This window comes from Strix aluco, chromosome 3 (genome assembly GCF_031877795.1).
Source record: "Strix aluco isolate bStrAlu1 chromosome 3, bStrAlu1.hap1, whole genome shotgun sequence".
Taxonomy (NCBI): Eukaryota; Metazoa; Chordata; class Aves; order Strigiformes; family Strigidae; genus Strix; species Strix aluco.
The window spans coordinates 93,677,224-93,704,336 of NC_133933.1; the positions used below are offsets into that span (position 1 = coordinate 93,677,224).

At 42.9% G+C, this 27,113-nt stretch overlaps 1 protein-coding gene across 3 annotated transcripts in view; it reads left to right on the forward strand.

Moving 5' to 3' along the window:
• Positions 1-492: 492 nt before the first annotated feature.
• SNAP91 (synaptosome associated protein 91) overlaps positions 493-27,113 on the forward strand; it is a 73,728-nt gene continuing 47,107 nt past the window's right edge. For 2 of the 3 annotated variants that reach the window (XM_074819660.1, XM_074819658.1), the window contains exons 1-6: positions 493-621; positions 1,330-1,495; positions 20,144-20,286; positions 21,349-21,424; positions 23,214-23,316; positions 26,376-26,469. In XM_074819660.1, the coding sequence (XP_074675761.1) occupies positions 1,366-1,495; positions 20,144-20,286; positions 21,349-21,424; positions 23,214-23,316; positions 26,376-26,469 (546 nt within the window). In that variant the 5' untranslated portion in view covers positions 493-621; positions 1,330-1,365. The remainder of the gene's footprint in view (positions 622-1,329; positions 1,496-20,143; positions 20,287-21,348; positions 21,425-23,213; positions 23,317-26,375; positions 26,470-27,113) is intronic. The other variant, XM_074819659.1, reaches the window with a different exon arrangement.

Here is a 27,113-nt window from a genome sequence, read left to right on the forward strand (position 1 = left end):
TGGGGACACCCCCGGCCGGCCGGCCGCCCTCTCCGGGAAGCGGGAGGCGAGGGCGGGGAGGGGGGACACGCGCCGCCGCGCCCCGGGCGGGCGGTGGGGCGCGGCGTCCCCTTTAAGAGGCGCGGCGGGGCCGGGGGTGGGGGGTGTCTCTCCCCCGCGGTACCGGGTGGCCCGGCCAGACCCGGCCGCGCCGCGCCGAGCCGAGCGGGATCACCTGACTGCGCCGGGCCACCGACCTGCGGCGGTAACGGCAGCGCCGCGCCGTCCCGCCCTCTGCACCGGGGTAGGGGGCGGCGCTGCTGCGGCATAGCGCGGGGATGAGGCTGCGGGAGGATTAAGCCGCCGGCTGGAAATAGCAGCGGCGGCTCCCGGGCGTGGACGCCCAGCGCATCCCGGCGGCGGCGGCGGCGGGAGGGAGGGGGCAGCCCGCCCCGCACCTGGGGCTACCGGGGCCGGGGGGAGGGAGGGGGGGAGGGAGGGGGGGGCTGCTGCCGCGCCGCGGGGCGCCTCGCCAGCGGGCAGCGCGGCGGGCCAGGCCGGAGAGCGGTCGCGGCGGGAGGCGGCGGTGCCCTCCCCGGAGCGGCGGCGGCCGGAGGACGGGAGGGAAGGACGCACTGACAGGTCGGGCGCTGGCGCTCGCTTCATCCTCGTCTCCCCACCCCACCCCCCCCGCTCCGCTCCGCCGCGCTGCCTGGGGCTGCTGCATGGCGCTGGGCGCCGCCGCATCCAGCGGCGCCCCGTTTCCCCCGTTTCCTGGCGCGGGGGGGTGGGTGGGGGGTCCCCATCGGGGCCGGGGGGTGGCGGTGGCGGGAGGCACCGGGAGGGCATAACATGGCGCAACGGTGCCATAATCTCCCATCGGGGAGGCGGCGGGGCGGGCGCTGCGGCGGGGCCGGGGCGCGGCGGCGGCTCCTCCGCGGGCCGGCTCAGGGGGCGGGCGCTGCCGGGGCAGGTGGGGGGGGAGTGGGGGTCCTTCCACCCCCCCCACTCCCCCGGGGGGGTCGTACGTTATTTGTGTGCAGCCTCCTTCTGCTACCATCATTATTTCCCCTTCATCCTTTCCTTCATCCTCGCCTAAAATACCCTTTATTTTTGCCCCGGGCGGCTTCTAGTGAAGCGAAGGCTTACACAACGGGGCGGGGGGGCTGCGCCTCGGGAGGGGCCGGGCTGCCTGAAGGAGCATTGTGCGTGTGGCGCGGGTGTGTGTCTGTGTCCGTGCGTGTCTCTGCCGTGACCGTGTCGTTCGTGTTGTTCCCCCCCCGCCCCCCCCCCTCCCCGGCGATAAACCCGGAATCTCCCCTTCCCCTCCCGTGTTTTCCGCCTCTGCAGAGCAGGCAGCAGCAGGAGCAGGCACGCCAGCCGAAGATGTCGGGTCAGACGCTGACAGATCGCATCGCAGCTGCTCAGTACAGCGTTACGGGATCAGCCGTAGCCAGAGCCGTCTGCAAAGCCACCACGCATGAAGTGATGGGGCCCAAGAAGAAGCACCTGGACTGTGAGCACCCCTTTTTGTTTCCCCCGTGAAGCCCCGGGGCTGAGGAGGCTGCCCACGGGGCTCCTTGGCGTGCCCTGGAGCCGTCTGGCTGTCGCGCTTGCTGTAATCCAGCTTGCAAACCGTAAGGGTTCTGAGAAATCTCCGGGAGAGGATGAGTTATTATTGCATTTCTTCTCTTATTGCATAATACTGCTCTTTCGGCCATTTTTTTTTGTTTGTTTTTTCCTTATGACCTCTTGCCTTTTATCCAGGAAGGCAGTGCAAAGCCTGCCTTGTGGAGTAGGGGCTTGGAAAAAGGAGAGGGAATTGGACACAGGGTAAAATGGACACACGCTCGTCACTGCCTGCTTTGGGCAGGATTAAGCTAGGCAGGGACATAAATGCTACGCCAGGAGCTGGCCAAGCACCGGTAGGAGTGTGACCATCGCCACAGCAGACCTCTGGAGAAGTTTAGATGGTGGTGTGCGTAAATGGCTAGGCGCTTGGATAACGCTACGCTCTAGGTTGGGACAGCCTTTGGAGAGTCTAAGGGCTGTTGCTGAAGTCCCAAATATCTGACAGCAACTTCATGAGCTGTCCAATAGTTTGCATCATGTTTTATTGAAGATGGCTGGTGGCTTTGGCTCATACATTTATGATCTATTCTGGACTGGCTTTATCTAGTTAATGCATGAAACAAGGTTGAAGTCAAAATGTTTCTTAGAAAACAATGAGCTAGTGATGTTTTGTCTTGACAGTTTTATTTCTTTTCAACCCACTCAACTGTCAGTCCCTGCTTGGAGACACCAAGGAGTAGCGTGGTGAAAGAACTTAATTGTATGATGTTAATAGGCCTTGTTTACCAGTAGTAACTCTGTCCAGCATTGAACTCATAGATCAACAGCAGGTTTTAATCTCTAAAATTAAGTGTTTTTCCCATTCTTTTTTGGACATGGTAAGAAATACTTTCAAATAAAGATCAGCAGGTTTTATACCGAGCAGTCTCTTGGCTGCTGGCCATTACTAAGTAATACTGGTGCAGGTGCATGTAAGTACAATTCTGATGATGCTGTATTTCTTAAAAAGAGGTAGTATTACTTCTGGAAAATAATTCCAGATTTCTGTTCTAATGACTTTGTAGCTAACACTTGAAGTGGCAAACAGCATGCCGATCTTCCAGTATATCTACTCTTGTATATATGTCTAAGAGATGCTGATGTAAGGAGCATTGTTTGAAGACTCACTTGAGTCTAAACCATTGTTTAAATAGATCAGTGTTCTTGATATCATGTATTCTCACTTGTTTTCTTGTATATTTTAAAAAAATCTATTGATGTTTCCTCTGTTGCTGTTTGGTAGCTGTTTGCACTTCTTAATCTGTAGGTTGTGTCTAGACTGTCCTACTGTATCTGTTACTAGAAGCTTTAGCTTAAAAAAAAAAAAGCATAGCTCATGTATTTAAAAGCCTGCTGTGTCTCTGTGTGTGTATTTATATATATATATACACAGACACATATATGTATATATGTGTCTGTGTATATATATATACATAAAAATAAAAGTACTATCTGGAATAGGCAGGATGAAAGTGAGGTAGAAATAATTTACCAGTGCTATATTAAGGTCTGGAAAGGGACTGTGTTTGGGTATTGGTGCTAATATTACTTCAGAAAACGAGCCTAGGGGAAACAGAAGCCGGTAGCATTCTGTGCGGTTTCATACCCACCTGCATTTAAGACACACAAGAGGAAGACAAATGACCATTTCCTGGGAAGATATATCCCTGTTCATTTTTCCTTCTATTTTCCAAGCTGTATATAACAGTTGAGAGTTTAACTATCTGGTATCACCAAAGACAGAATCTTGTCAGTGGGAGATATGCACATTCAAAATTGTGGGCTATAAATGAAGATCAAGTTTATGTTTTAAAAGAAAATATTCTCAGGCTCTTAAATGCAAGGCATCTCCTCATAACTATGAATTGATAGGCAATTCCTTGAACTCTTGATGTGTATCTTGTGAACAAGTGTTAAAATGGCTTTATGTATTGTAATAAGAGGGGAAATTACAAGTTGATCCTCTGAAAGAGCGATGCCCCTATGCATGCAGGAGGTACTGCTAGGTGGAGGTAGATCTGAGCCACGTGGCTGACTGCATTTCAAGTTGGGTAAGTAACATTTGAAGATGTGGAGAAGGGAATGAAAGATAAAACTTGCAGTGCCTTAAGATAAGTTTTGAGTCAAGCTGGGAAGGATTTAGACAATTAAAACTTCAGGTACTGGAGAGCGATGGTTGGAGTGATGTTTTATGAAGAGCTGTAATTTTAGTATTGGTGTGGGGGTTCTGTGTCCTTAGGGACCTTCATAATTTTATGTAGTGTCTTAGTGCCAGGTGTCATGTCACACAACCTGTCTTCCACTGCCCTGCTTAGCAACTGGGCTTTGTAAATCAAATGGAGAGGTCAGCTATTTAACATGAGTTAAGTAGTCCTGTGAGGATGGGACACAGTGATGCCTGTCCTTATATGTTTTCTGCAGGAGATATTAGTTTCAGAAATATATAGAAAGATGATAGGTGACAAGGTGTGGGGTGAGGTTTTTTTTGTTTGGTTTAGGTTTCTGTAGTGAGTACTACTTAGAGGGAATTTGCTCTGAGGAATAAGAAGCATGATTTGGGTATGAGTGCATGTGTGTGAGGAAGGGAGGAGAGAACAGAATGAGCGTCTTCTGTGAACAAAAGCTGAGCTGCTGTTTACCTTAGTGTGGTTTTCTGTACTTGCTTTCAAATACAGGCTTTAATATGCATGCTGATTAGTGGCTGTCCTTTGGCATGGGCTCTGGGTGCTACACAGGTTTGTCATGTAAAGAAGTACGGAAGTATGATTAGGTTCCTATCATACACTCATTAGTGAAATTTACCATTTTCTTGAATTCCAGGTCTAATACTAGTGAATTTCCATCAACTGCTGAAGTAGTGCCAGATGGCATTAAATGCATTTCCCAAGTACCTGTGGGGAGAAAAGAAATGTAAATCTAGGATACTCCAATGGTTTGGGACAAGCTGTTGCAGTTGGCATGTTACAGCTCTGACCCTTTTGAACTTACCAAACTGTTGTCAAAGTTGTCTTAAAGTTGCCACAATGATATGGATTCATCTCCCTCAGCTAGCCATGTGTTAAATAAATTACAATTAGCTAGAGCAAATGCGGAAGCATTCCCATGAAGAAGTGGGGATTAGCAACTTGGTTTTGCTGCAGTGAGAAGGGCCATTGCAGCATGGGTGAATGAGATATTTGGGCTACATTAAGGATGTACAAGCTGTGGTAATTGAACTGGGAGGGCAAGCCTAGTGCACAGCATAGAAGTTTCATTCTCAGAATTGTTCTGAAAGATGTGTTAAGGCTTCACTGGAGATTTAATTGTGTGGGGCAAGTAAAAGGCAGCTTCCAGCCTCAAATGAGGGTGACTGATGCTGTCAATGGGGAGAAGCTTTCGGAGAAGGGAAATAACTTGACTTTCAAATGTTAAAATACATGATAGATGAGGGAAAAATAGGTAGATCTGAACTCAGCTCCTTTTGTAAAGGATCTCACTCAGAAACAGACCATCGAGCTTTCATTTAGGGAAGTGAATTGGAAACCAGTGGGTTGTTGTGTCTGCAGTTGGTTGTAACATGTTCCTGTTTCTGAAAATGATGAAAATGGCTGGGATTTTCCTTGACTTATTTTCTTGAGTGAATTGTTTTGCAGCAGGAGGAAGTTCTGGAGAGTGTAGTCTAAAAAGACCATGTGGTGCCTCCTTACTTCTACAAAATAGTTCTCATGAGGTAGAAGGCCCTTCTGGAGGCCTGATCAGGAGCTGGGAGGTTTTCATGAAATCTGGAAATAAAACAGATGAAGATCAGGACTTGATTTTCTGTGGCTGTGGAGATGACTTGTGTATCTGTAGTAACAACTTTCCATCCCAAGTCTAATTTTGCGTATTTGTACGTGGCTGACAAACAAAGGCTCTGTAAGGAAACTTATAGTTTAATTCATGCTGGTAACCGAACTGCAGGGCTGGTGTCAGTATTTTGCTTATACAGACACTTTGTTCCTGCAGTGTTTTGCCTTTCTCCTGCAAACTGTGGGGATGACCTAACAAGTTTGAATCACTGTGGTCTCTAGTGTTGAAACAGAAGTGGCTGTTGACCAAAAACAATGGGTTAAACTTTTTTTCCTAGGCTCAGTAAAGATAAAGTTGCTAGATCCCACAGGTTAGTCTAAGAAACCTCTATCTCATTCCTGAGGAGTATATCTGTCTCAGTGTTTTTGGAGAGGTGGGGGTCAGTGGTGCTATCTTGAGTCACTAGACCTCAGTGACTGCTAAGGCTAACTTGGATGGATATTTCAGAAGTTGTTTGCTGTTGAAGTGATTTGGGGAGTGTTCCAAGTCTGTTGGCACTTGGGGCGCTTTCCTAGCGGGAGTAGTGCAGACATATGAGTGCTGCATTGCTCTGCAGTCCAGGTGACACTTTGTCTTTATGGCCGTGGAAGTACCTTCAAGAAGATTGCCAAGAACAGAGTCCCTGTACAAACGGGGCTTAATCCTTCGCACTTTACAAATGAAACTACTTTTGTATGTCTCGCTATATCTTATAATTTGTCACAGTTTCCATGCACGAGAGAACTGACTTTGTTTAAAAGTTAGCATTGAAGATCAGCTGTGTCTTGGTTTTGGTTGTCACAGCTGGGGTGTATTCTAAATTATGAACTCCTTGTCACCCCAATGTATCTCTTTCACACCTGAAAAAAAGAATCCAAGCAAGCAACTCTTTTATTTAATTCATTAATGGATATTGGATTAGCACACCCATTTTTTTGGTGTGTGTATAAGGACTTGTCATCAGTCGCTATGTTCAATAGTGCTCTGTTTCTGTGGGCTTCTCCCATGTCCTTTCCCAAAACAGTATTGAAGACTCACTTCATTTGGAGGTATGTAGATCTCTGAACAGGAGTAGAAATGTCTGTCATGGGTAAAGGGAGCTAATAAGAAGGCTTTTTAGATTAGTTGGTGTTGAGTATTTCAATGACATTAACCTTCAATTCCCCCTCTGGCCTCATACTGGTTTTAAGGCATTTGTAGTAACAAGAAAAGGCTGCCCCTTTAATTAAGCTAAGACTTGGCTAACAATTTTTCAAAGTATGTTTGAAGCTGGATAGAAGTTTGAATTCATGTTAAGATACAAAGGTTGAAATATGGGTAGGATCACTTGATCTTGTGCATCTGTTCTGTGTTTTAAGTCTTCTTATGGTGCAATAAGGAAAGGAAAGGGAGGATGAGGAAACAGAAGAGTGGGTGGACAGTGTAATATTAAACTTTCTTTCATCCGAACAGTGTAACTTGATAAAGCTAGATTGACTAGTCCTCCCTCCCCTTGGCTTTTCCTCAGCTGAAGGCATGTATTCCTAGACTGTTTTCAATAGTCATCAAGATCCTTATGTTAAGCATGCTTTGTCCCAGAATTTGTCAACCATGAACTTGACAAGTCAAGTCTTTCTGCTGTACTAACTTCCATTAGTAGACCTTGATAATGGAGTAGCTGTGTCTTTCTTTGAACCTCCTTGCTTATGAGATGGTCATTATGACTGTGACCCATCCATAGTTTTAATCACTTCTATTTAGTAGTTGAATATGTTTCATAATAGTCTTATAGTGTCACTCCCTTAGATCCTGGGTAACAGCAATTGAACATCTTTTAAACACCAACAAAAAAAATCTGCAATTTGATTTCCTGTGGTTTGATTTGGTTTGTGCCTCTGATTTCCCAGCCTGGCTCTTAAACTTTCTATCTTCTGTGTGTGCCTTACTTGAGCCTGTTCCACTAGTGGGGAATTCTATCAAGTGTCCAAGAAAGTGCTCTGTTGCTGTGGTCAGTCCATGCTTCTCTGTCTCTGCCCTGTGAAGGATCCTCTGGAGCGCTTAAAAGTAGATGACAGTCAGGATAACTGTGAAGGGCATAGCGCATTTGGATGCTATTTGTCTTCCCTGCTTCTTGCTGGATGGAGAAAGTGGTAGCCAAAGAGGTAGCTGCTCTCTTGGTCTCCACTTCTGAAGAAGTGGTAATACAGCAGAGGCTCACCTGCTTCTATTATTTTTCTGCCTATGTTCAAGATCCTCGAGACTACTTCACTCTTCCTACCCTACTTACCTTTTCCCCCCGGTACTGGGTGTGCATGGCAAGGTGTTGGCTGCAAGGGTGGCCTCTGTGAGAAGAGACCAGGGCATGCTCTGTGCCAGACACAGCCAGCTCCTCAATGGACCCACCGCAGGACACAGCTGAGCCCATCCGCCAAGCTTGTGGCACCTCCAGGCAAACGTACTTAAGAAAAGGCAGAAAACGTTGGACAGGCGGAGGAGGAGGAGGGGAAAAAGTGTGAAATAGCAGAGGGAACACCAAGGTCAGAGGTGGAGCAGAAGGTACTCCCTGGTGCTGGAGCAGATATCCCCTGCAGCCTGTGGAAGAGACCCCTATTTTCAGAGGTCACAGCTGCAGCATCACCCCCTGCTACGAAAACCTTGCCACGTGCACCCAATATATCCCCAAAGAAAAGAAGGGGAGAGACCTTCCTCAGTCAGCGGTGGACATAGGGTACTGCTGAAGGAGCTGGTTCTAGTGTTTCTGGGGGTGGGGAAAAATTGGGGGTGGGGTTATGGCATTGTATCACTTCCCTTAGTCTTACTATAGCCTAAAGATGAGTCAGTGGTACCAAACAAAATCATTAAGTTAACATGCCCTGTTCCTTTTTTGGAGCTTCTTTTCAAGGCACAGATCAGGATGTGGGTAAGGGTGGAAAAGCACTAGTTCAGCTTAGGACAAGTCTCACTGATGAGTGTCTGATGAAACTTGACTCTCCAGACTTCAACACATGGCATACAGATTAAGAACAATAATCTGCCTGGCTTGGAGAGAGGGGTTTCTAATACCATGAGAACTAAAAAGCAAGGAATAAAGCAAGCCAGGAAATCGAGGTCTGAATCTCAGTGTGGGACACCTAGTGTGCTGAAAGAATGGGTCATCTAGCACCGGGCTGAACTCTGAAATCAAACTAAATGATACAATGTAAGAAGCTTTCCTAGCAGCTTTGCAGGCAGTGATCTGTAGCACGGGGTTTGCAGCAGTACTTTTGTTCCCCTGAGTCAGCAGTACCAGCAAGATTGCAGTGCGAAGCTTCATTGGTACGTTGATCTTAGAGTATCCCACCCTATCAGACTTGGCATGGTTGCTTGATTTTTCGTACTGGCCAAAATTTGCTTGAATGAGAGCTTGATGGCTTAAATAAAACCTGAATAAACCAGATGTTGGCAATTGCTAGCCGGCAATCAGAATACTTGGCAGAGGCTAGCTTGTCAATTTGCAGAGTATGAAAAAGTCTGCTTTTTCTGTAGTCTTGCAAACCACATGCTAGACCCTTATAAAACTCTTTTTTTAATACTTTTGATCTTGCTATTTTGATCATGTTTACTTCTGCAGAGCTGCTTGAAAACATTGAAAATCAATACAAAACAAGTTTTGCAAGAGTGGGCTCAAGAGTTATATTCGACAGTCGTAGCTGGTAACCAGTAAGCTGCTTGTGCTCATAAACTCTTTAGGTTGTGAAACATTTGCTGAAGCAGTTGAGAGTTGTAGTCCACTAGAAGGGGGAATATACCAGCAATCTGGACTAGTGCCACAAATGGTATTGGACATCAGCCTTGAAATGTCACCATGAAGTAGGTGGAGTACTAGAACAGTGTTTTCTAGGCTGCTGGCAAGTGGTGCATCCGCTGGGCGTCTGAGGCTTGCAGCTTAGTCATAGGCATAGTATAGGAAATGGCAGTGCTCTGTATTACCACTGACTTCCGGACAAACCAAGTCTAAATACCCCTCTGTTCCTCCTCCCAGCCCAGGATAATGCAATCTCATGCTTTGTTTTAGATTATATCTGTATCTTAACTTACTTTAATGAAAGGGATTGCATGCTGAAAAGTCCTGGTATGCTAATGTTGTGTATTTATGTAATCTGTACTCTGACCATTTGAGCTGAGGCAGTGTGTCAGTCAGTTGCCTTTCCTAGAGTCTGTTTTTTCTAGCTATTGATAAAACTCAAATGTGTTATGATATTTTTGTAGAGGAGATTTTGCAAGTACATAGGCATGAGCATGCTTGAAGCCCACCAAGAAAGCACACCCTGCCTCTCATATGTACTGAGAACTGCAGGTTGCTGACAGGACGTGTCTACAGCTTGGGTCTGACTCATGGCAATCACCTCTTTTCTTGGTTGTGAGCCAATATGCAAAAGTACCACAGGTAGAAAGCAAGTTGGCAGGAACTCCTGTGTTGTAGTTGGGCCACAGAGCTCTAACAAAACAGTTGAGCTGTGTGCTTTGCCAGGGTGGCTTTACTTTCTCAAAGAAGGAATGAAAAAGAAAGCAATGTTCTTTGCTAGTTGTTTCTAGGTATTTAGGAGACCAGGTTATGGCTGAGATGTGAAACACTGGTAAGGGTAAATTGAAGAGTTTGGTGTTCAATTGCACTAAGATAGTTCTACCATATATTTAAAGGACCAAACCCCATGTCTTTTCAAGAAAGCGTGTTAAGCTTTGCTGTTCTAAAGAGGTGGGACAAGACTGTGGCTTGGCTACTGACAGTATCGTTGATCACTTCAAACTGACTCTTGGCTTGGCATGAGCGCAGATGACACAATGGCAGCGGGTGCTTCCATAGCAGATGGTCAGCGGTTAGCCTGCAGAGCCTGGCAGGTTCCTAGTGCCTCTGGCATAGTTCTGTTATATCTCTTAAGTCTCTCTGATAGTTTACAGAATGTTCTAAAATGGTCCTCCATGGAAGTGAGAGGAAGACATGACTGCTCAAAGCATGTATAAAACATGCTGACTTGTTACCCACATTCTTAATAGATATGCAAGTTGACAAGTTTAGAGGAAGGTCCCCAAAATAAGGCAGTGGTTGGTTATCTTGCCACAGTGCAGGACTGCACTAGCTAGAGCATACATCTTTACATATAATTGAAGAGCCCACACAGACATGCTTAAGTGGGAGTTCAAACTGTTTTTAAAAGGCTTCTTCCTTTCACTTCTTGTTTCAGAGAGTGCAGGACTTGTATGAAAGGGGGAAGCCAGCTGGCCTGTTTCCTGGCTCGGAAGGCTGCTGTTTCTTATTACGTAGAGGTCGAATATAGACGAAAGCTTTAACGTACCATTGTATCAGTTCTTTAGCAACCCTGGAGTTTTAAAACCTAACCTTTTCAAATGGAGACTTGGGTTTGGATCTTGCTGCCTGACTCTGGCATCCAAAGTACAGTTATTGTGCCTGTAGCTCTTAATCTAAGTTTTATAGCTTCATCTAAACCTATTTATAGGGGAACGTACATTCTGCTATGGGGCAGCAAGCCAGAGGAAGTTAGCATATCTAGTGCGACAGTGTTTTGAAAATATGTACATTTTATCATGAGTGGTTTGTTACTGGCATCTGAAACAACGCTATTTTCGTGTGTTAGCCTTGCCTGTGACTTTCTGATCCCATCTTTCATTCTAAGCCATGTAGAGTCTTTCTAGTTTTGCTAAGCTAGAAAGTATACTTCAAATTGCTCTGTTACTTGTGTATGGCAAGAGTATTAACAGGCAAAGTTTGCTATGTTTGGAATAGGTGAGTTTAAAGAACTTCCCCTTGTTTATCAGGAAGCTGGAAGTTGCTTAGGCAGTATTATGAGAAGTTACCTTTCAAAACTCACCTCCGTATCGTGCTTTGGAGTTTAATTGACACTTCCGGGTATTCCAGTCTAGAGATCTGCACAAAGCCTTGCTGCCTAGATGCGAGCCTGCATGACAGATTCCAACTTCCCCACTTGTCAATATCTTGGAGACTTCCACTGCCAGTTGCAAACACATCTTCCAGAGGCATTGGTGACTTTGAACCATTAGATAGCAACTTAGCACTGTCAGGTTTTTTTAAATGTTAGTATTCCTAACTACATCTTCCATCTATCAGGTGGATGTTCCATTGAATTTAACAGATTTTTTTTGCAACATCAGTAAATCTGCAGTATATGAAAGGCTGCAAGCTTGTGTTGAAGAGTCTACTGGTATTTGATGTTAGTTTTTTCAAAATTTCTGAGACTTAAACTCACCTGTCTGTGTGGTAGAAGCAAAGGATTCTTGTTTAATTGGTTTAGTACAGGGGAATGAACATAAAGGAATTGCATGTTTGATTTAATTTTTTTTTTTTTTTGTAGCAAGGAGAGAGTAAAGCTGTCTAATTGTGAAGGACATCAGTCAGTTTGTAAAAAACTGTTTTAAGGCACAGCATTCACATAAGAGGCGCAGCTGTCTGGTTTTAGGAACTCTTATGGTCTTTATGTTGCCTTACAAATACATAGATACAAGACAAAATGAATTGAAATGATTGCACCTGTATTATAAAGTACTTGCTGTTTAGTTGCAACTGCTTCAGTATGCCTCCAGGAGGTTGTACTCTTGCACCGACTGTATGGACAGGTTTGCATTGCACTTGGTTTCTTTTTCGAACAGATATGTCCATGTTTTTGACAGGACTGTCTGTATAGTTGTGGGCATTTCATTCCGAGTTAAGAATTTCAACCCATGCTAAGCTTCTGGTGGCTTGTCAGCTCGACAGAGTGCATGGGCTCTCCAGCCTTGTTTGGTTATTTTTCAGGCTGACCCTGCTGAATGTTGTGTCGTCAGGTGGCATCCACTGACAAAACAGCTGGACTCTCAGAAGATTCCCACTGAGAGAGTAGGAAAAACATGGACCATGATCTGGATATTGAAAGTTAGATGTGTCAGCTGCTGAGCCTGCCTACTCAACTGATCTGTTTCTAGCATACAGGCTGTAGCTAATTAACATGTCACTGAAGTTGCTTGCACGTTGTCTCATCCCCACCCTTTTTTTTTTTTATGTATTCCCAATGTGTAACAGCTAAGTAGTGAAGCTGAAACATCAGACTGCTTCCAATATATTTTCAGTCTCATTTAGATTTGTAGTGGATTACGAATTGTTGTTCTGGGCAGAGTTGATAGGCTAGTGACAGTTTCACTTGTACAAGTTTATTAAAAACAAATGGTTTTCTGAAGAAAATAGATCATTTGAGGGTGGAAAGCACTAACCAGTGTTATTTCTTCTCAGAATAAAAACAGCAGCATGACAACTCAAATAGCTCATGTACCATGCCTCAGTTGATTACCACTTTCTGCCACATGTGGTTGGAGTGTAAGATCAGCCCAACATGTAGAGGCTGATTAGAAAACGCTCTGGTGCAGAGATTACAGTAAATGACCCCATTTTGCTGTGGCAAACATGAAATCCTTACTTTTCTAGTGTAGCTGTGCTGTTCTGGATGAAAGTCTCGGTTGATCCCGTTACTGATACTCCAGTAAACAGCCATATGATAAGAGTTATGAATTGATATAACCAACAGGTAATGTTAGGGGCTGTTCACCCTCATGGAAAGATAATCACAGGTCACAGCTGGAATTCTGGTATCCACTTACACTAGTCAATTAACTAGATCTTATTGACTTTTATCCTTCTAAGCAATAATCTTGCAACAATATACCCCCTTTAAACTTGTTCTGTTGTTGCAGCAAGACCTAGGATGCAATGGGACTGTTGCTTTAATGCTTGCATGGATGGAGAGAACAATTCTACCTCTTAGGGGAAATTGAATAAGCACTTTGAAGGCTTGGCAGAAGATTGGCTGGTGGCCACAGTTTCATATTTCTTCTCTAAATTAATGCGTAGTTTGGTTAAGGCTTCCAGGCTTGAGCTACTGAAGGAAATGGCTCATAGAATGAGGTCTGAGATTTGCCATGTAGCATAGAAGCTCCTTTTTATGCAAAGTTAGTGATCAGATGCTTAACACAAATGCTACTTGTAGTGTTAGTAGGGTTTTTCCCATGTCCCTTCTTGTCCTAGAGTTTGGGATCTAGGATGCCATATTACAGTAGGATGGGGAATGGCATTTCTCCAAGACAACTGCTTTTAGATTTTAACCTCATAACCATCAGTTATTGCTTCTCTTTCCCCTGCTTTGCTGAACATATATTCTTGCCCAAGACAAATTCTTTGGTATTCAAAGTGAGTAAATTCTGTACAAGTGAGGTTCAAGACTGAGCTTCTTAATGCTTTGGACAGGGGAAAGATTCTGTGGTTCATAACTAAGGCTTTTCCTACAGTGGAGCTGCTTGAAAAAGCTGCAGTGGCTGTGGTTGGGAAGAAATCAGGCAGGATTCTTTGGCTATGGGGCCTTTTCCCCTTTGCTTAGTGTTCTGACTTCATGCATGTGAGGCTAAAAAGCCGCTTTCCTTAGTACAGTTGTACTAGGGAGTTTGTGTAGCCCATCTTCTGGGTGACAGCTCTGTTGTTCCAGATATGTAATTCCTGAGTTAAATTGAAGCTTTTATTCTTCTGAATAGTTGAATCATGTGTGTCAGTAAGGTCTCAGATTTTGTCCATAAAATATATTCATCACAAATTAATTAACAGTCTTAAAGACCATACTTAAAACCCCAATGCTTAAACTTGAGCTTCTGCAGCTGGCCTGAATATCATCTTTCAATTCTACTACTCTCAAGGAGAGAACTCCAATGTAGACACTAAAGGTAATGCACGTTATTTTCCCCCAGAGGCAGTGGAGCTATAAGTTCTGGGAACTGTTCTTTTAAGTAAAAAGTTGTCATAGTTTTTGCGTAGCAACTCCTTCAAGTTCCATGAATTTCTTTTGACACAGTATAATCACACCTTTTCCCCATTATTAGTACTTATGGAGACAGCTGCCTTGGTCTCAACCTTTCAGATCCAGTAGAAGGCCACTTGACAGTTGGCTTTTATTTTCTCCTTTCCAAGAGAGCTGCACCTGAACCTCTCAGGAGGAAAACCATATGTATAAATCTTTAAGGACCAAAAGGGTTACAAATCCAACATAACTGGTTTAATACTGCTAAAGAGCTGGAGTGGTTTTTGCAGATGACTTAAAGCCAGATGTCTTGCCTTGATATGGTGGGGAAGGAGGGGTACAAACTGTATGAAACTCCATTGGAATAAAATCCAGCAATGTACATGGGCAGTAGATTTTTCAGCTTTGTTTTCAAAACAGGTATTTGGTGATTTAGGAAGTGGTGCGCTGTATATTTAAAAAGGAGTAGTGTGATAATAAGATTCTGAGGCTAGTTAAACTCTGAGAAATTGGAGGGATCTCCAAGAGAAATTTGCTGGTACTCAGTCATCTGCCCTGTCTCTCCGCAGACTCTTCCTGTGATTGATAGGGAAGAAAAAGCTCTCTCTCCTGCAAAACACTTAATACAATGTGTAGTATGAGTATTCCTATGAGTGGGCAGAGAGGAAAAAATTGTATATAAAAGGTTGTCTTGCTGTGGGATGTGGTTGTGTGATTCAAAGACTGACTGCCATGACCTCTCAAACTTAAGGATCTGCAGCTAATATTTGTCCTCACAAGAGTCTGAGATATGTGTGGAAAGAAGGAGGTCTGTCAATTAAGTCTGGAGAGAGGGGGTATCAGTCCCCTAGTTATTTGTAGTCAGAAGGGCTATAGCTGCATTACTGGGAAAGTCTTTATAGTACCTGTAGAGCATGTACTCTGTGGAAGATTGTGTTTGGCATAGGCATGAAAGTACATAGGCAATATCTGGAAGATGCTGGACTTTGATAAAGGGTAGGCTTGCTGGAGTCAAGATGAGGTGTAGTAACTCCTGAGGTAGACTTTTGGGGAGGAAGGAGGAGACAGCATGAACTGCTGTTCTGCCTGGGGAGATTATTACAAGGCACATTTGATGCAGTTTATGGAGATGAGGCAAGCTGAGGGTGATGGTAAACTTTAACTCCAGGGATAAATTCCCAACTCTTGCTTGTGGAATTGCTTGATAGTCAAAGCCAACAACATTAAAATCATATAATGTTCTCATGAGCAATTATCATAAAGCAGAAACTGGTAACTTTGTTCTGCTTTCCAGTACTGTTTTGTGGTCAGTATTCTGTACACCTGGAAGTTTAGCTCTTGCATTAGTTAGCACAAAGATATAGTAGCTTCCTGATACAGTTCTGTGTCTTGCAAGGAAGGACTTGTACTGTTACTTGCCTTTTTAACTTTTTTGGTTGGGGCTTGTAAACTCTAACTTTAAGTCACTTTCTGTTCTTGACTAGCCCACATTTGGAACAGTCCTGCATTTCCTTTTCTATAGGTTCAAGGCATTATTTAAATATTTATAAGCAAGAAAAAGATCTTGTGAAGACTATTTTAGCATTCAATGTAATAATGAGGAAGGTCTGTAAGGAGGTTACTGTCAGAGAGATTTGGCAAAGTTTTTAGGAACTGAATGTATGACACAGCTCAGATGCTGAGGCACCTCACATGTTAATTCAGCCTGGAATGACAGCTGCTCTGAAATTGGCACCAATACCCCTCTGAACAGAGAGGTCTTGTGCTCTGCTGCTGGTTTTCTGCATACTGAAATGTAAATTGTGAATAATTAACTTTGAACTGGGGAATCCCAGGTCTGTTTATTAAAGAAGATTAAAACCATCCCAAAACAAGAAAAAACCCTGCCCAGATCCAGAATACAATCTGAAAGGGTGAAGGAGTAAGACAGATTCTTTAAAGTGTTGTATAATCTCTCTCACTTAAAAAAAAAATGAATCTCAAAACCAGGAAGTAGTTTTTAATGAGACTGAAGAAATCTGAAATTCTGAAGACTTTGAACTTTCTTGCTGTTCTCTTTTTCTGCCTTATGAACTTAAACACCAAAACTTAGTCACTTCTTTTAGTGGTCTGTTTAAAAGATCATGAAGAGCTAAAGTGTCTTGTCTTCCTTCAGTCTTCCTCACTGAACAGTCTTCCTCACTGAATCATGAACGTGTTAATCGTATTCTAGCTTTGCTTCTCTTCCCTAATTGCAGATGTCTTAAGACTGGGTCAAAAAGTTGGCTAGTCAAAGAGTTTGAAGACTGGTGTTTAGATTTAAGTTATGGTGTCAAAGAATTGGCAATGGTTTATTTCTTTTATGTGCATTGGTTTTGCATCTCAAAACTTAACTAGAAAAAGTGTATTGGAGTCCAAATCATAATTTAAGCAAGGATCTTTAGACTGAGTAAGTGTTCAGAATAGCAGCTACCAAAATATGAAGAGAGTAAGTAGGAGAAATCACGTACTGTGATTTTGGCAGTTATAATTTAGTCCCCACAGTAAACAAACGGATTCAAATGAAGGATATATAGGTCTTCATTCTCTAACTACTTCATTTCTGTGAAAGTCATGATGAAGGCACTTGCTGCTACTGCTGTGCAATTCCTGATTTTGTACTCTGATTGGAATTTGTATTCGAGCTCAATTTCTGGGTTTGGGGATTAGCTGTCAGTGCACTTGGCATGGATGCCTGCAGTAGCAGAAACTTCCATCAAGTAGGTACCTTTAATCCTTGTTTGTCCTACTTGTGTAGGACACATACACCCAATGGAATCAGCTTTGTAAGACTGCTTCGTATGGCTTCTGATAGGCTGTTCTTCATCTGGTAACTCTTAATATTATCTATTTTGTATTAACAAGTCCACCTGTGAGTTGCTTGGAAGGCTGAACTTCATTGTCTCTTTTGAAAACTAAGTTTGTGTCCCACCAGTAAATGTCTAAATCTGTATCTTTTGAAAATGTAGTTTCTAGATTTTTTTCTTGTATGCGTTTTCTTTTTCCTTGTAGACATTCTTCCCTACTACACTGACGTCAAATTAATTTTGCAAAGTCTTACTTTAGAATTTAGCTTAGCCACCAAACTCTGCTGTTCAGAGTTCGTTAAAGTTAGCTATGCTTGTGGGTTGCTCCAGATGCTGATGATTGCTGGTTGAACTGAGACTCTATGGTATTGGGGAAAGAAACCCAGGAATCTTGATTTCCCTAACTTTGTGGCGTGACTTAATGGGAAACAGGTCTTCAAGAATTAATCCCCCATCTCCTTTTGCCCCCCCCCCCCCCCCCCCCCCCCCCCCGATGATGAGTAAAGTCTTTATGTGTGGTTTAATTCTTTTCTGTGCACTGAAAGTAGTAGGCTTAAATTTAATCATACCTCTCTACTTGGTGCACTATAATTACTCCTGTCCTAAAACATTCAGAACTGCCGACTGAGATGCCATACCCTCCAGCAGTTTGGAGAGGAGGCAGAAATGTCTGAGTGACTTTAGAAGCAGTGCTGTGGTAGCGTATAGGAGTAGTGCCTTATAGCCACTGTTGCCAGCATTGCTGTGGGTAGACTCCCGAGTTTTCATTCTAACATCCACCAGTGGAATGCACAATTTATAGCACCCCTCTTCCCTAGTGAGATGTCTGAGACTTAGGACTGAAAGCTTGCAGATTTGATGCATTTTTCCTTATACTAAGGATAAATGCTGTCATCTGCAGTAAAACCTCTGAACGGGATAAGCAGCAAGCAAGCCACTTGTGACTTGCTTCTAGACTTCTGCAAACCACTGTCTTCTATAATGCATTAATCAGCAGTAAAAAATAGAAGATTATTGGCCTACTTGTACAACAAGATCAAGGAGACTTGTTAGAGCTCTGTGTGCTTGAACTGCTGTCATTCAATAGCGTGGCTTTGCTACCATAATACTTTGTCTGCAGAACTTCCTCCTTCAAGGGTAGTATTACAGAGGTTATAGAATTTAACTTTACATTTCAGAAGGTATTTTGCAAAAAAACCCCACCCACAACCAGAACAAAAACCACCATGACAACAAATATTTTAAAATTAAACTTCGTGAATAGATCACGTAATTTTTGTCTTTTGTCTCATTACAGAAAATCATTCCACTGACCTGAAACTGAAGACAACTTGCAGCTTTTATGCCCATACGAAAGACAATTTTAAACACAAGCACTGCAGTTTTCAAAGGCTTCTGACTCTGAGCTATAGATTTCTTGTATCTTAAATGAGTCTGTTTAACAGAAGTAAAAACCCCATAAAAATCACTTGCCATGAATTAAAAAAAACAAAAAACAAAAAACAACCCTAAACTTCTGAATGCTTCTAGTACAGCAGTGTGGGTTTCTGATCACACCAGGTCGTTCTCAATAGCTGATGTGACTCCTCAGTTTGTTTAGACCTGTTTTCTGGACTTTTCCTGCCCTGCAGAGACACAGTCGGTAGTTTCACAGCACTCTGAACCTTCACTTTCCGCTCTTAGCAGCAGAATTAATGCCCTCCATTATATGGGGTTGTGCTGGGGAGGGAAAGCAGGTCTGTAAAGTGGTGACCCTGCTGCCCAGGTAAACTGAACTCCTGTAGACTGTTCACAGCAGATTCACATAGTTTAGGTGTGCAGGGATCAGTCACAGAATAGCCTGTCTGCTTCTAGGGTAGAATATCTGTCATCACTGAATGACTTGAATAGTTGGATGAGTATTTCTAGTCAGGTAAGAAATATGTGGAAAATCGTTAACAATAATTACTGTCCTCTCAGGGAAAGTAAAAGATGAGTATTTTCACTAGTAACACAGATAATGCTTAGTCTAGTAGTTAAATATTTTAATTTTTAACCTTTTCTACTTAGGTCTTCAAACTTTAAGCCTTGGCACTACAATTAGGTCTGTATTCTGTGCTCTTTGTGTTGCATGAAGTTATCTCCCCATGTCTTTCTAGGGCTGTGTCTGGCATCACACGGGTTTTGGCCATGCAGTTGCACTATGCTGTTTCCAGCTGTGTCTCAGAAATAGGTAATAGCTTGTAGAGGGTCATTGCTGGCTGCCTAGCAAGAGTCTGTAGGTAATAGGTGATGTAATAAATCAAAGATCCTATCAGTAGATGTGGGATATAGGTGCTAGTGGAAAGCTTGCTTATGATTTAAGTACTTACCTTAATTTCAGGTACTGTCCTGTGCAAGTCTACACGTTCCTAATGTACAGGACACAAAGCTGTATTTTATTCTTGTTCCCTAAGACAGTCTAATGCCTTATTTCTTCTACGTAAGGTGCAGTTGCTTGCAGAAGGCTATTATTTTTTAGTATAAACTAATGCCTTCTTTCCTACCATTGAAGAGGTCTTAATGCATGCCTGAATGCAATCTTCTGCTGTCTAGGTCTGTAGAGACTCTAGGAGGTGTGCTGTAGCATGCTGATGAAACTCTAACCGCTGAGATGACTAGAGTATCTGTTTCTGGTGATACCTTTTTTTGCTGATGTGATTGGGATCAGTGTGCTTGACGTGTTACCTGAAAGTGAAGAATTCAATAATACTTATTCATCTAACGGAGGTAGTGAACTGCCACAATTAACTTTAAAACCTGCAAGCAGTAAAGTCACGTGATGTTGTGCACCCTAACTTCATCTGGGATGAAGACAGAGAAAGGTTGGAACATAGCTCAGGAGAGAATTGTTGGAAAGCTAGTACTGTTGGACAAAAGAGTCAGACCAGTGTTGCTGTCAGCATGTACTAATATAATATGAGGTTTGGGGTTTTTTGTTGTTTTGTTTGTTTGGTTTTTAATACAGAACGTAAGCACTGAACTTGCTGTTTGTCACATCGGTGACTTGCAGCCTGGTGCGCTGAGAGCTTGGCCATGCTACAAACTTTTTCATCTTACTTGTAGCGCCTAACACCTTTCTTTTCTCTCTTACAGACTTGATCCAAGCAACTAATGAAACAAACGTTAATATTCCTCAGATGGCTGATACGCTTTTTGAGCGAGCAACAAATAGTAGCTGGGTGGTTGTATTCAAAGCCTTAGTTACCACACATCATCTAATGGTTCATGGCAATGAGGTAAGTGTAATCAGCTTTCTCTGGAGACCACATTGACACTGAGTAGATTCCAAGCCAAAAACTCTAGTAACACAAAGGCATCTCGTCTAACCAGTAAGGACCTGAGAAAAAAGGGCAAGAATGACTCTTGGTGAACCTTTAACAACATAGTTGGAGGCATGCCAGTTATCTGTCTCTTCAGTTACAAAACCGTAGCATAAGAGCAAGCAGCAGCCTGTTCCAGGACGTTGGCAATTTATGCATTATCTGAAAACAGAGCTACACAGGATTAAAAACTACCTGGGACTTTTTGACTAGAGTCAAAGTTGATGTTCTGGCACATGTGTTCTGCCATCCAAATAGCTGCCCTCTCTACATGAGTGTTAAAATCTTCCTAGAGCTGTAAATTCAACTTGATAACCTTTTGGATTGTGTTTTCCTTGCCCTTGCTTTTTATTGACCGTATAGACTGCTATTTCTGCGTAAAAACGCAAAGCATACTTAAAGAGCTTTAGGATTACTGTGAAACAATTCCTTCCTGGATGTATATAAAGTGTTTTCATGCAGTGAACTTCTCCAGTGTCACAGCATAAATTTTTATGCCTGTCCTTTTTCTGTTCCAAGTTTTGGCTGATACTCTGATTTGCTTTTTGTAACTGTTTCAGGCTGTTAGTCCCTGTAGTTGATGTTGGGCCTGCTTGTTATTAAAACAGGCGCTCAGTTTGGCTGAAACTAGGGGCTGCTGGATTGAAAAGTCTGGGACTAGCCTGGATATACTGCTTTGTAAGCAAATAAATCTTGTGCTTCCTCAAATCTCTGAGAATTAACCATTTTTATTGCTCCTTCCACAGTCTGGTTTGTATTTTGCACAGGATCTATGTGTACAGTGGGATATTTAGTAGAGATTCAGGCTAAATGTAATAATTCTGAATGGATGAAAAAGGTTTTGAGGAAGTTATTGCAGGCTAAACCAAAAATTTGGTTTTCACATGTGTATGCTGTAACTAGACTGGTAATCTTCCTGCTAGGAGGTAGAAAGCCTTCAGATACAGCCTGTGATAAGAAAGTAACTTTGTGTTGCAGAGATTTATTCAGTACCTGGCATCTAGAAACACATTGTTCAATCTCAGCAATTTTCTGGACAAAAGTGGATCTCACGGTAAGCCTACTCATGTCTATAATCTTAACAAGATTCTAAATAAGATACTATTGTTAATTTGGTCCTTCATTCATAAGATGCAAATAATATAAAAATGTGCTACTGAAGCCTTTTTATGAGTACTTAATGAATACAGGACTGGACAACTTCAAAACAATGTTTCTCGGTTCCTGCAAAATTTTTACTCAAAAGCTGAAACTGTACAACTCCCTTAGAAAGTGCTGGTTGAAGTCAGGACCAGGTCAGTTATCTCCTTAATTGTTATGGGAGTTAAGGATGAAATAGATAACTTTCCATTTAGTTTTTTGGGGTTTGCTCAATCTTAAATGGCAATTTGATTGCCTGGGGACACTGCACTTTTTAGGAATTGTCTAGAAGTGTTTAATTGGGAGTGGGGAGAAGGCACCAAAAGAACTACCTGGTTTTGATTTGAGTAGTGAATTTAGAAAGGTCTAGACAGAAATTAAGGAGTTCTCTCTAAAGCTTAAAAGTCCGCTTTTCTACCTTGACTCTGGAATTAATAGTGAATTTTACTGTTCCTTCACTTAACAGAAGAAAAGCTTGTTGCATGGTAGTTCTACTAGAGAAGAGAGAAAACTTATAGTTCTGCAGCTGTGCAAGAATATTTGTAGACTGTATGCAGGAATGCTACAATAATGGGCAAGATCAAAGCAATGCCACATTACTCCCATCTCTTAATGGAGACATGTGACACCAAAAAGACTCGAACATCTTTTAGAAGTGGTGACACAGGGCAGGAACAAAGCCAAACAAATATTAAAACTGCGTTTGTCTAAGTAAAGCATGCTATGCATGCTCAAAGATACTGGTATTTGGCAACAATGAATTCTGTTAAATGCGTACTTTTGTGTTCTTTGCCACTTTCTTTAAACTTAAATTGCCATTTCATAGATAATGCAACAATGTGTCATAGATAATAAGGCATCAGAGTTGGTAGTGTTAAGCCTAAGTTGTCAGAGATGGTTAATGTTGAGATACTAGGGAAAAATACAGTCAATGACTAAGTTGAGGGGTGTGGATTTTAATAAAGGTAGCAAAAAGGGAGTTGTACTAAAGAGGAGGATGAGTTGTCTTCTGCACAGATTTCTGTAGCTTAGAGGAAGAAACTTTGAAGGATAGACCTGAAGGATAGACTGTAATACTAACTTCAGAAGTCTTATAGGCTTGAAGGTCACTGAAGTTTAAGGCTTCTTGTACAGTATTATGTACCTTGAAGATCTCTGGTGTAGCAGTTCAAAGAAGGCGCTAATCTCTGTGAATGCTATCATAATATCTTTGTTCTGGTAAACCTAGTCAGGGGAATTTTGATGGTCCATGTAAGAGTTGGAGGGACTGACATAGATAAAATAGCAGGAGCGTTTAAGTTGAAATCAGTCTTTATCCTGGAAGTCATGTACCAGTTAAATAAAACTTTTTTGTGAAAATATCATTTTTACCCATTAATAAGGGTCTTGCTAATTTTGTCATCAAGTAATGTTACCAGATAACTGTGTAGGAGCCACTAGCAGGTTTCCCCAGGAACCATGCCACTGGTGCACTGGATGAATCTGTTAGAAGTAGAGGACAGTGGTAGATTGTTATGGTGCAGCACTGCTGCTTTTTCTTCAGAAGCTGGAAGATGTCTTCTGATGCCTGTTCTGTATGCGGAGTTGAATAGCGCAGAAGAGATCACATAACCTTAGGGTCTATTGACTATGTTATCGTTTACTTAAAGAACCTCCAAACAAGTGTGAACATTGCATGTAAAATGTGTAACTGTTTTTTGCAGGTTATGACATGTCCACCTTTATAAGGCGTTATAGTAGATACTTGAATGAAAAAGCATTTTCCTACAGACAAATGGCATTTGACTTTGCAAGAGTGAAGAAAGGGTAAGCAAAGTTTAGATATGTAAACTGATAGTGTTGCCTGATCCATGAAAATCTTGCTTGTGGTGTTATGCTTGATTTTAGTCTTAATGGCTTTGTTATGTTTTTTCTTTAGCCACAATGAAACACCAAAATGGTTGAATTTCTTAAGTATTTGTAATGTGTTAAAAATTGCACGAGGAGGAGAGGAAAGGCTGTGGGTAGTAAGGCAAATTAGGTAGAAGACTAAAGTAAGGTGCCTTGCAGAACTGGAGCTTTTAGTGCTAGGTGTTAAATCCGGCTCTTATTAAACTGTGTTGTAGTGAGACTGTGCTTAGGATTTGGAGAAGGAAGTGCTCTGAAACTTTATTTAGGATGTTTCATTACTCTCTAGACACTTTCCATAAGAAAGATAACTGATTGTAAAGGAAAACTGAAGTGAACACCTGAACGTTGTAGTAGGCTACACAGCAAACAGTTATAAACTGAATAAAGTTGTAAACTACTGGGTTTATTTCCCACACGGACTGTGGTTGTTTTGTTTTTTTTTTTTTTTAAAAAGTTAACGCAGCCCAGAGTAATATGTTGGTATTTATCAGAACATTTTTTTGTGGTGAATTGACCTTAACTGGGTGCCAGATGCCCACCAAAGCTGCTGTATTGCTCCCCTCAACTGAACAGGGGGGAGAAAATATAACAAAAACTTGTGGGTAGAGTTAAGGACAGGGAGAGATCATTCACTAATTACCGTCACAGGCAGAACAGGCTCAACCTGGGAAAGTAACTGTTTATTGCTATTCAAATCAGAGTAGGATAATGAGAAATAAAACAAATCTTAAAACACCTTCCCCCCCCCCCCCCCTTCTTCCTGGGGTTAACTTTACTCCTGATTCTCACTACCTCCTCCCCCCAGGTGCCTCAGGGGGATGGAGAATGGGAGTTGTGAGCAGTTCGTCACACATTGTCTCTGCTCCTTCCTCCTCAAGGGGAGGATTCCGGATTCCTCACACTCTTCCCCTGCTCCAGCGTGGGGTCCCTCCCATGGGAGACAGTCCTCCACAAACTTCTCCAACATGGGTCCTTCCCATGGGCTGCAGCTCTTCACAAACTGCTCCAGCGTGGGTCCCTTCCAAGGGTGCAGTCCTTCAGGAACAGACTGTTCCAATGTGGGTTCCCCACAGGTCACAAGTGCTGCCAGCAAACCTGCTCACAGGTCCTGCCAGGAGTGGCCTTCCCATGGGGTGATCCCCCATTCGGGCATCCACCTGCTCTGGCATGAGGTCCTCCATGGGCTGCAGGTGGATCTCTGCTCCACCGTTAACCTCCATGGGCTGCAGGGGCACAGCCTGCCTCACCATGCTCTTCATCAGGGGCTGCAGGGGACCCTCTGCTCCAGCACCTGGAGCACCTCTTCCCCTCCTTCACTGACCTTGGTGTCTGCAGTGTTGTTTCTCTCACATGTTCTTGCTCCTGTCTCGAGCTGCAATTGCTCTCCCACAGCAATTGTTTTTCCCCTTTCTTAAATATGTTATCACAGAGGCGCTACCACTGTTGCCTTGGCCAGTGGTGGGTCCATCTTGGAGCCAACTGACACTGGCTCTATCAGACACAGGGTAAGCTTCTAGCAGCTTCTCACAGAAACCACCCCTGTAGCCCCCCTGCTATCAAAACCTTGCCATGCAAACCCAGTACAGTCTCTGACTTCTCTAACTGGGACTTTAATGGCTCTAGATTCTCAGTTGAAGCACAGACAACACAGCAAGTGGCTAAACACTCACTGAAGGTGCAGCTTAATTGACTGCATGCTAAAGATGCTCCTGCTAATCATGAGTTGCATACAGGATCCTCCTGGCAGTTCTGGTGTATTCTGCAGCTTGGGATGCTGAGCTGGTAACGCAGGCATTGCTGCCAGGCTTTCCTTTCCTGCTTCTCAAACTACCAGAAGGTATAGGGCCTACTATGACACCTTTGCTGTATAACTGGATGCCATTCCCATAGTGGGGACTAGAGTAGTTCTCTCTTGAACCTAACTGGAATATGAATCACTAAGAAGGTGGTAGCTAGTTGTATTGATATCTCAGGCAAGCTTTGATCTAGCAGGCTGCTGTAGTGTTAGCATTTTAAGTTCTGTTTGTCACCTGGTGCCTTTGAACACTTCATGTTAAATAAACTTAAGTTTTGTTGCTGGGAATCCTTCTGTTCCTGCCTTGCTATATGTTCCTGGAAAGCCTTTCCATGCATGTTATTTCTGGTGCTTAAAACAAGGTGCTGCCTCAGAGTGTAGCATAAAATATATAAGAATAGTGGTATGCATTTTCAGAGAGGAGATGCTATACCTGTCAGTGGCCAGAACGGGGCAATACATAATGGTGGATGTACAGGTTTATGATATTCAGAGATAAAAACGTGCATGCGTGAAGACTGCTATAAGACTATGTGTGGCAATTAGGGAAGGCTACACATACATGACTGCTGTGTGATCCAGTTGGAGTAATGATTCAGGACTGATAAGGCAGGTCAAAGTCAGTGGAAATGCTATGAAGGAGTAATGGAATTAATTAGTACTCGGGAATACTGAGGAAAGAGGCTCTGAGCAAAGATTGCCCTGATTTAAATTGTCACTGAATCAACATGCATATATTGTGGCACCTAATGGGGAAAAAACCCAACCTGTAGAGTTTTTTTTATTTCAGTGACCACAGACAGGTCAGCAATGAGTTGTCACTAGTTATTCATAACAAACTTAATGCACAAAGACTTTCAGTTGTCTAAGTACTTCTGTGACAGTATTTCTTGTCAAGTTATTTAAACCCTTAGTGTCTTCTTTCCATTAAGAGATCAATCTCTTGCATTCATCACTCTAACACAAAACCTTTTCCTCACCTGCTGTCAGGGAGGGTGACTGGAATGAAGTATTTTTCATGCCAGCTCTCATGATGGTGTGAGAAGCAGGAGAATCAGACAGTGCTCTAGACATTTGAAATGGATTGTAGCTGCTTTAAGCTTAAATTTAGACAATGAATCAGTTTGGGAGAAGGGAGAGGGGAAACTCCATGTCTTCTAATCTGTATTCCCTCTTGCAGAGCTGATGGTGTAATGAGAACAATGGCTCCTGAAAAGCTGCTGAAGAGTATGCCAATATTACAGGAACAAATTGATGCACTACTTGAATTTGATGTATGTATTGAAGCTGACCCAGCATTAACACTGGGCACTGAGTTATACATGCTGTGTTGTAATGAACATGTTTTACCTTGTAGGTAATGCTTTACCATGTGGGCCAAAAAATCCCTTTTTCAGTGTCCCACTGAGGTAGTGTGGTGAAGGGTGGCCCTTCCCTATATGTATGAAATGTGAAGATTACACTTATTTTTTTTCTTTGTAGTGAGGGTAGAGGAACAGCATGGGAAATGAGGGGCATTGAGGAATGCTGACTTGGAGCTTGAAGTTTCATCTTCTGCATCAGTGAGGGGAAGAAATGGACAAAACAAGGAAACTGAAGAATCTTTTTTTCTGTCTCTTGGCAATCAACTTTTTAGGGGGAGGAAAAAAGCCGTTAAAATACCACATGTACATGGTTTGGCTTCCTCAAAATCTCCATCCTGTTTTCAGCTGTAAACTAAATTGGCTAAACTTTATTCTAGACTGTTCATAGAAATAAGTGTCTACAATATATTTACAATGTTATGAATGTTGGTGAGATTGCTTATCTGCCTAAAGGATAAAAACAGGAGTTAGTTGTTGTAGGAGGTACAGTGTAACGTTGCAAAGAGGTCTCTGAAGGAATTTATCTTGAAATTCTTCTGTTCTTGGTGGGCAGA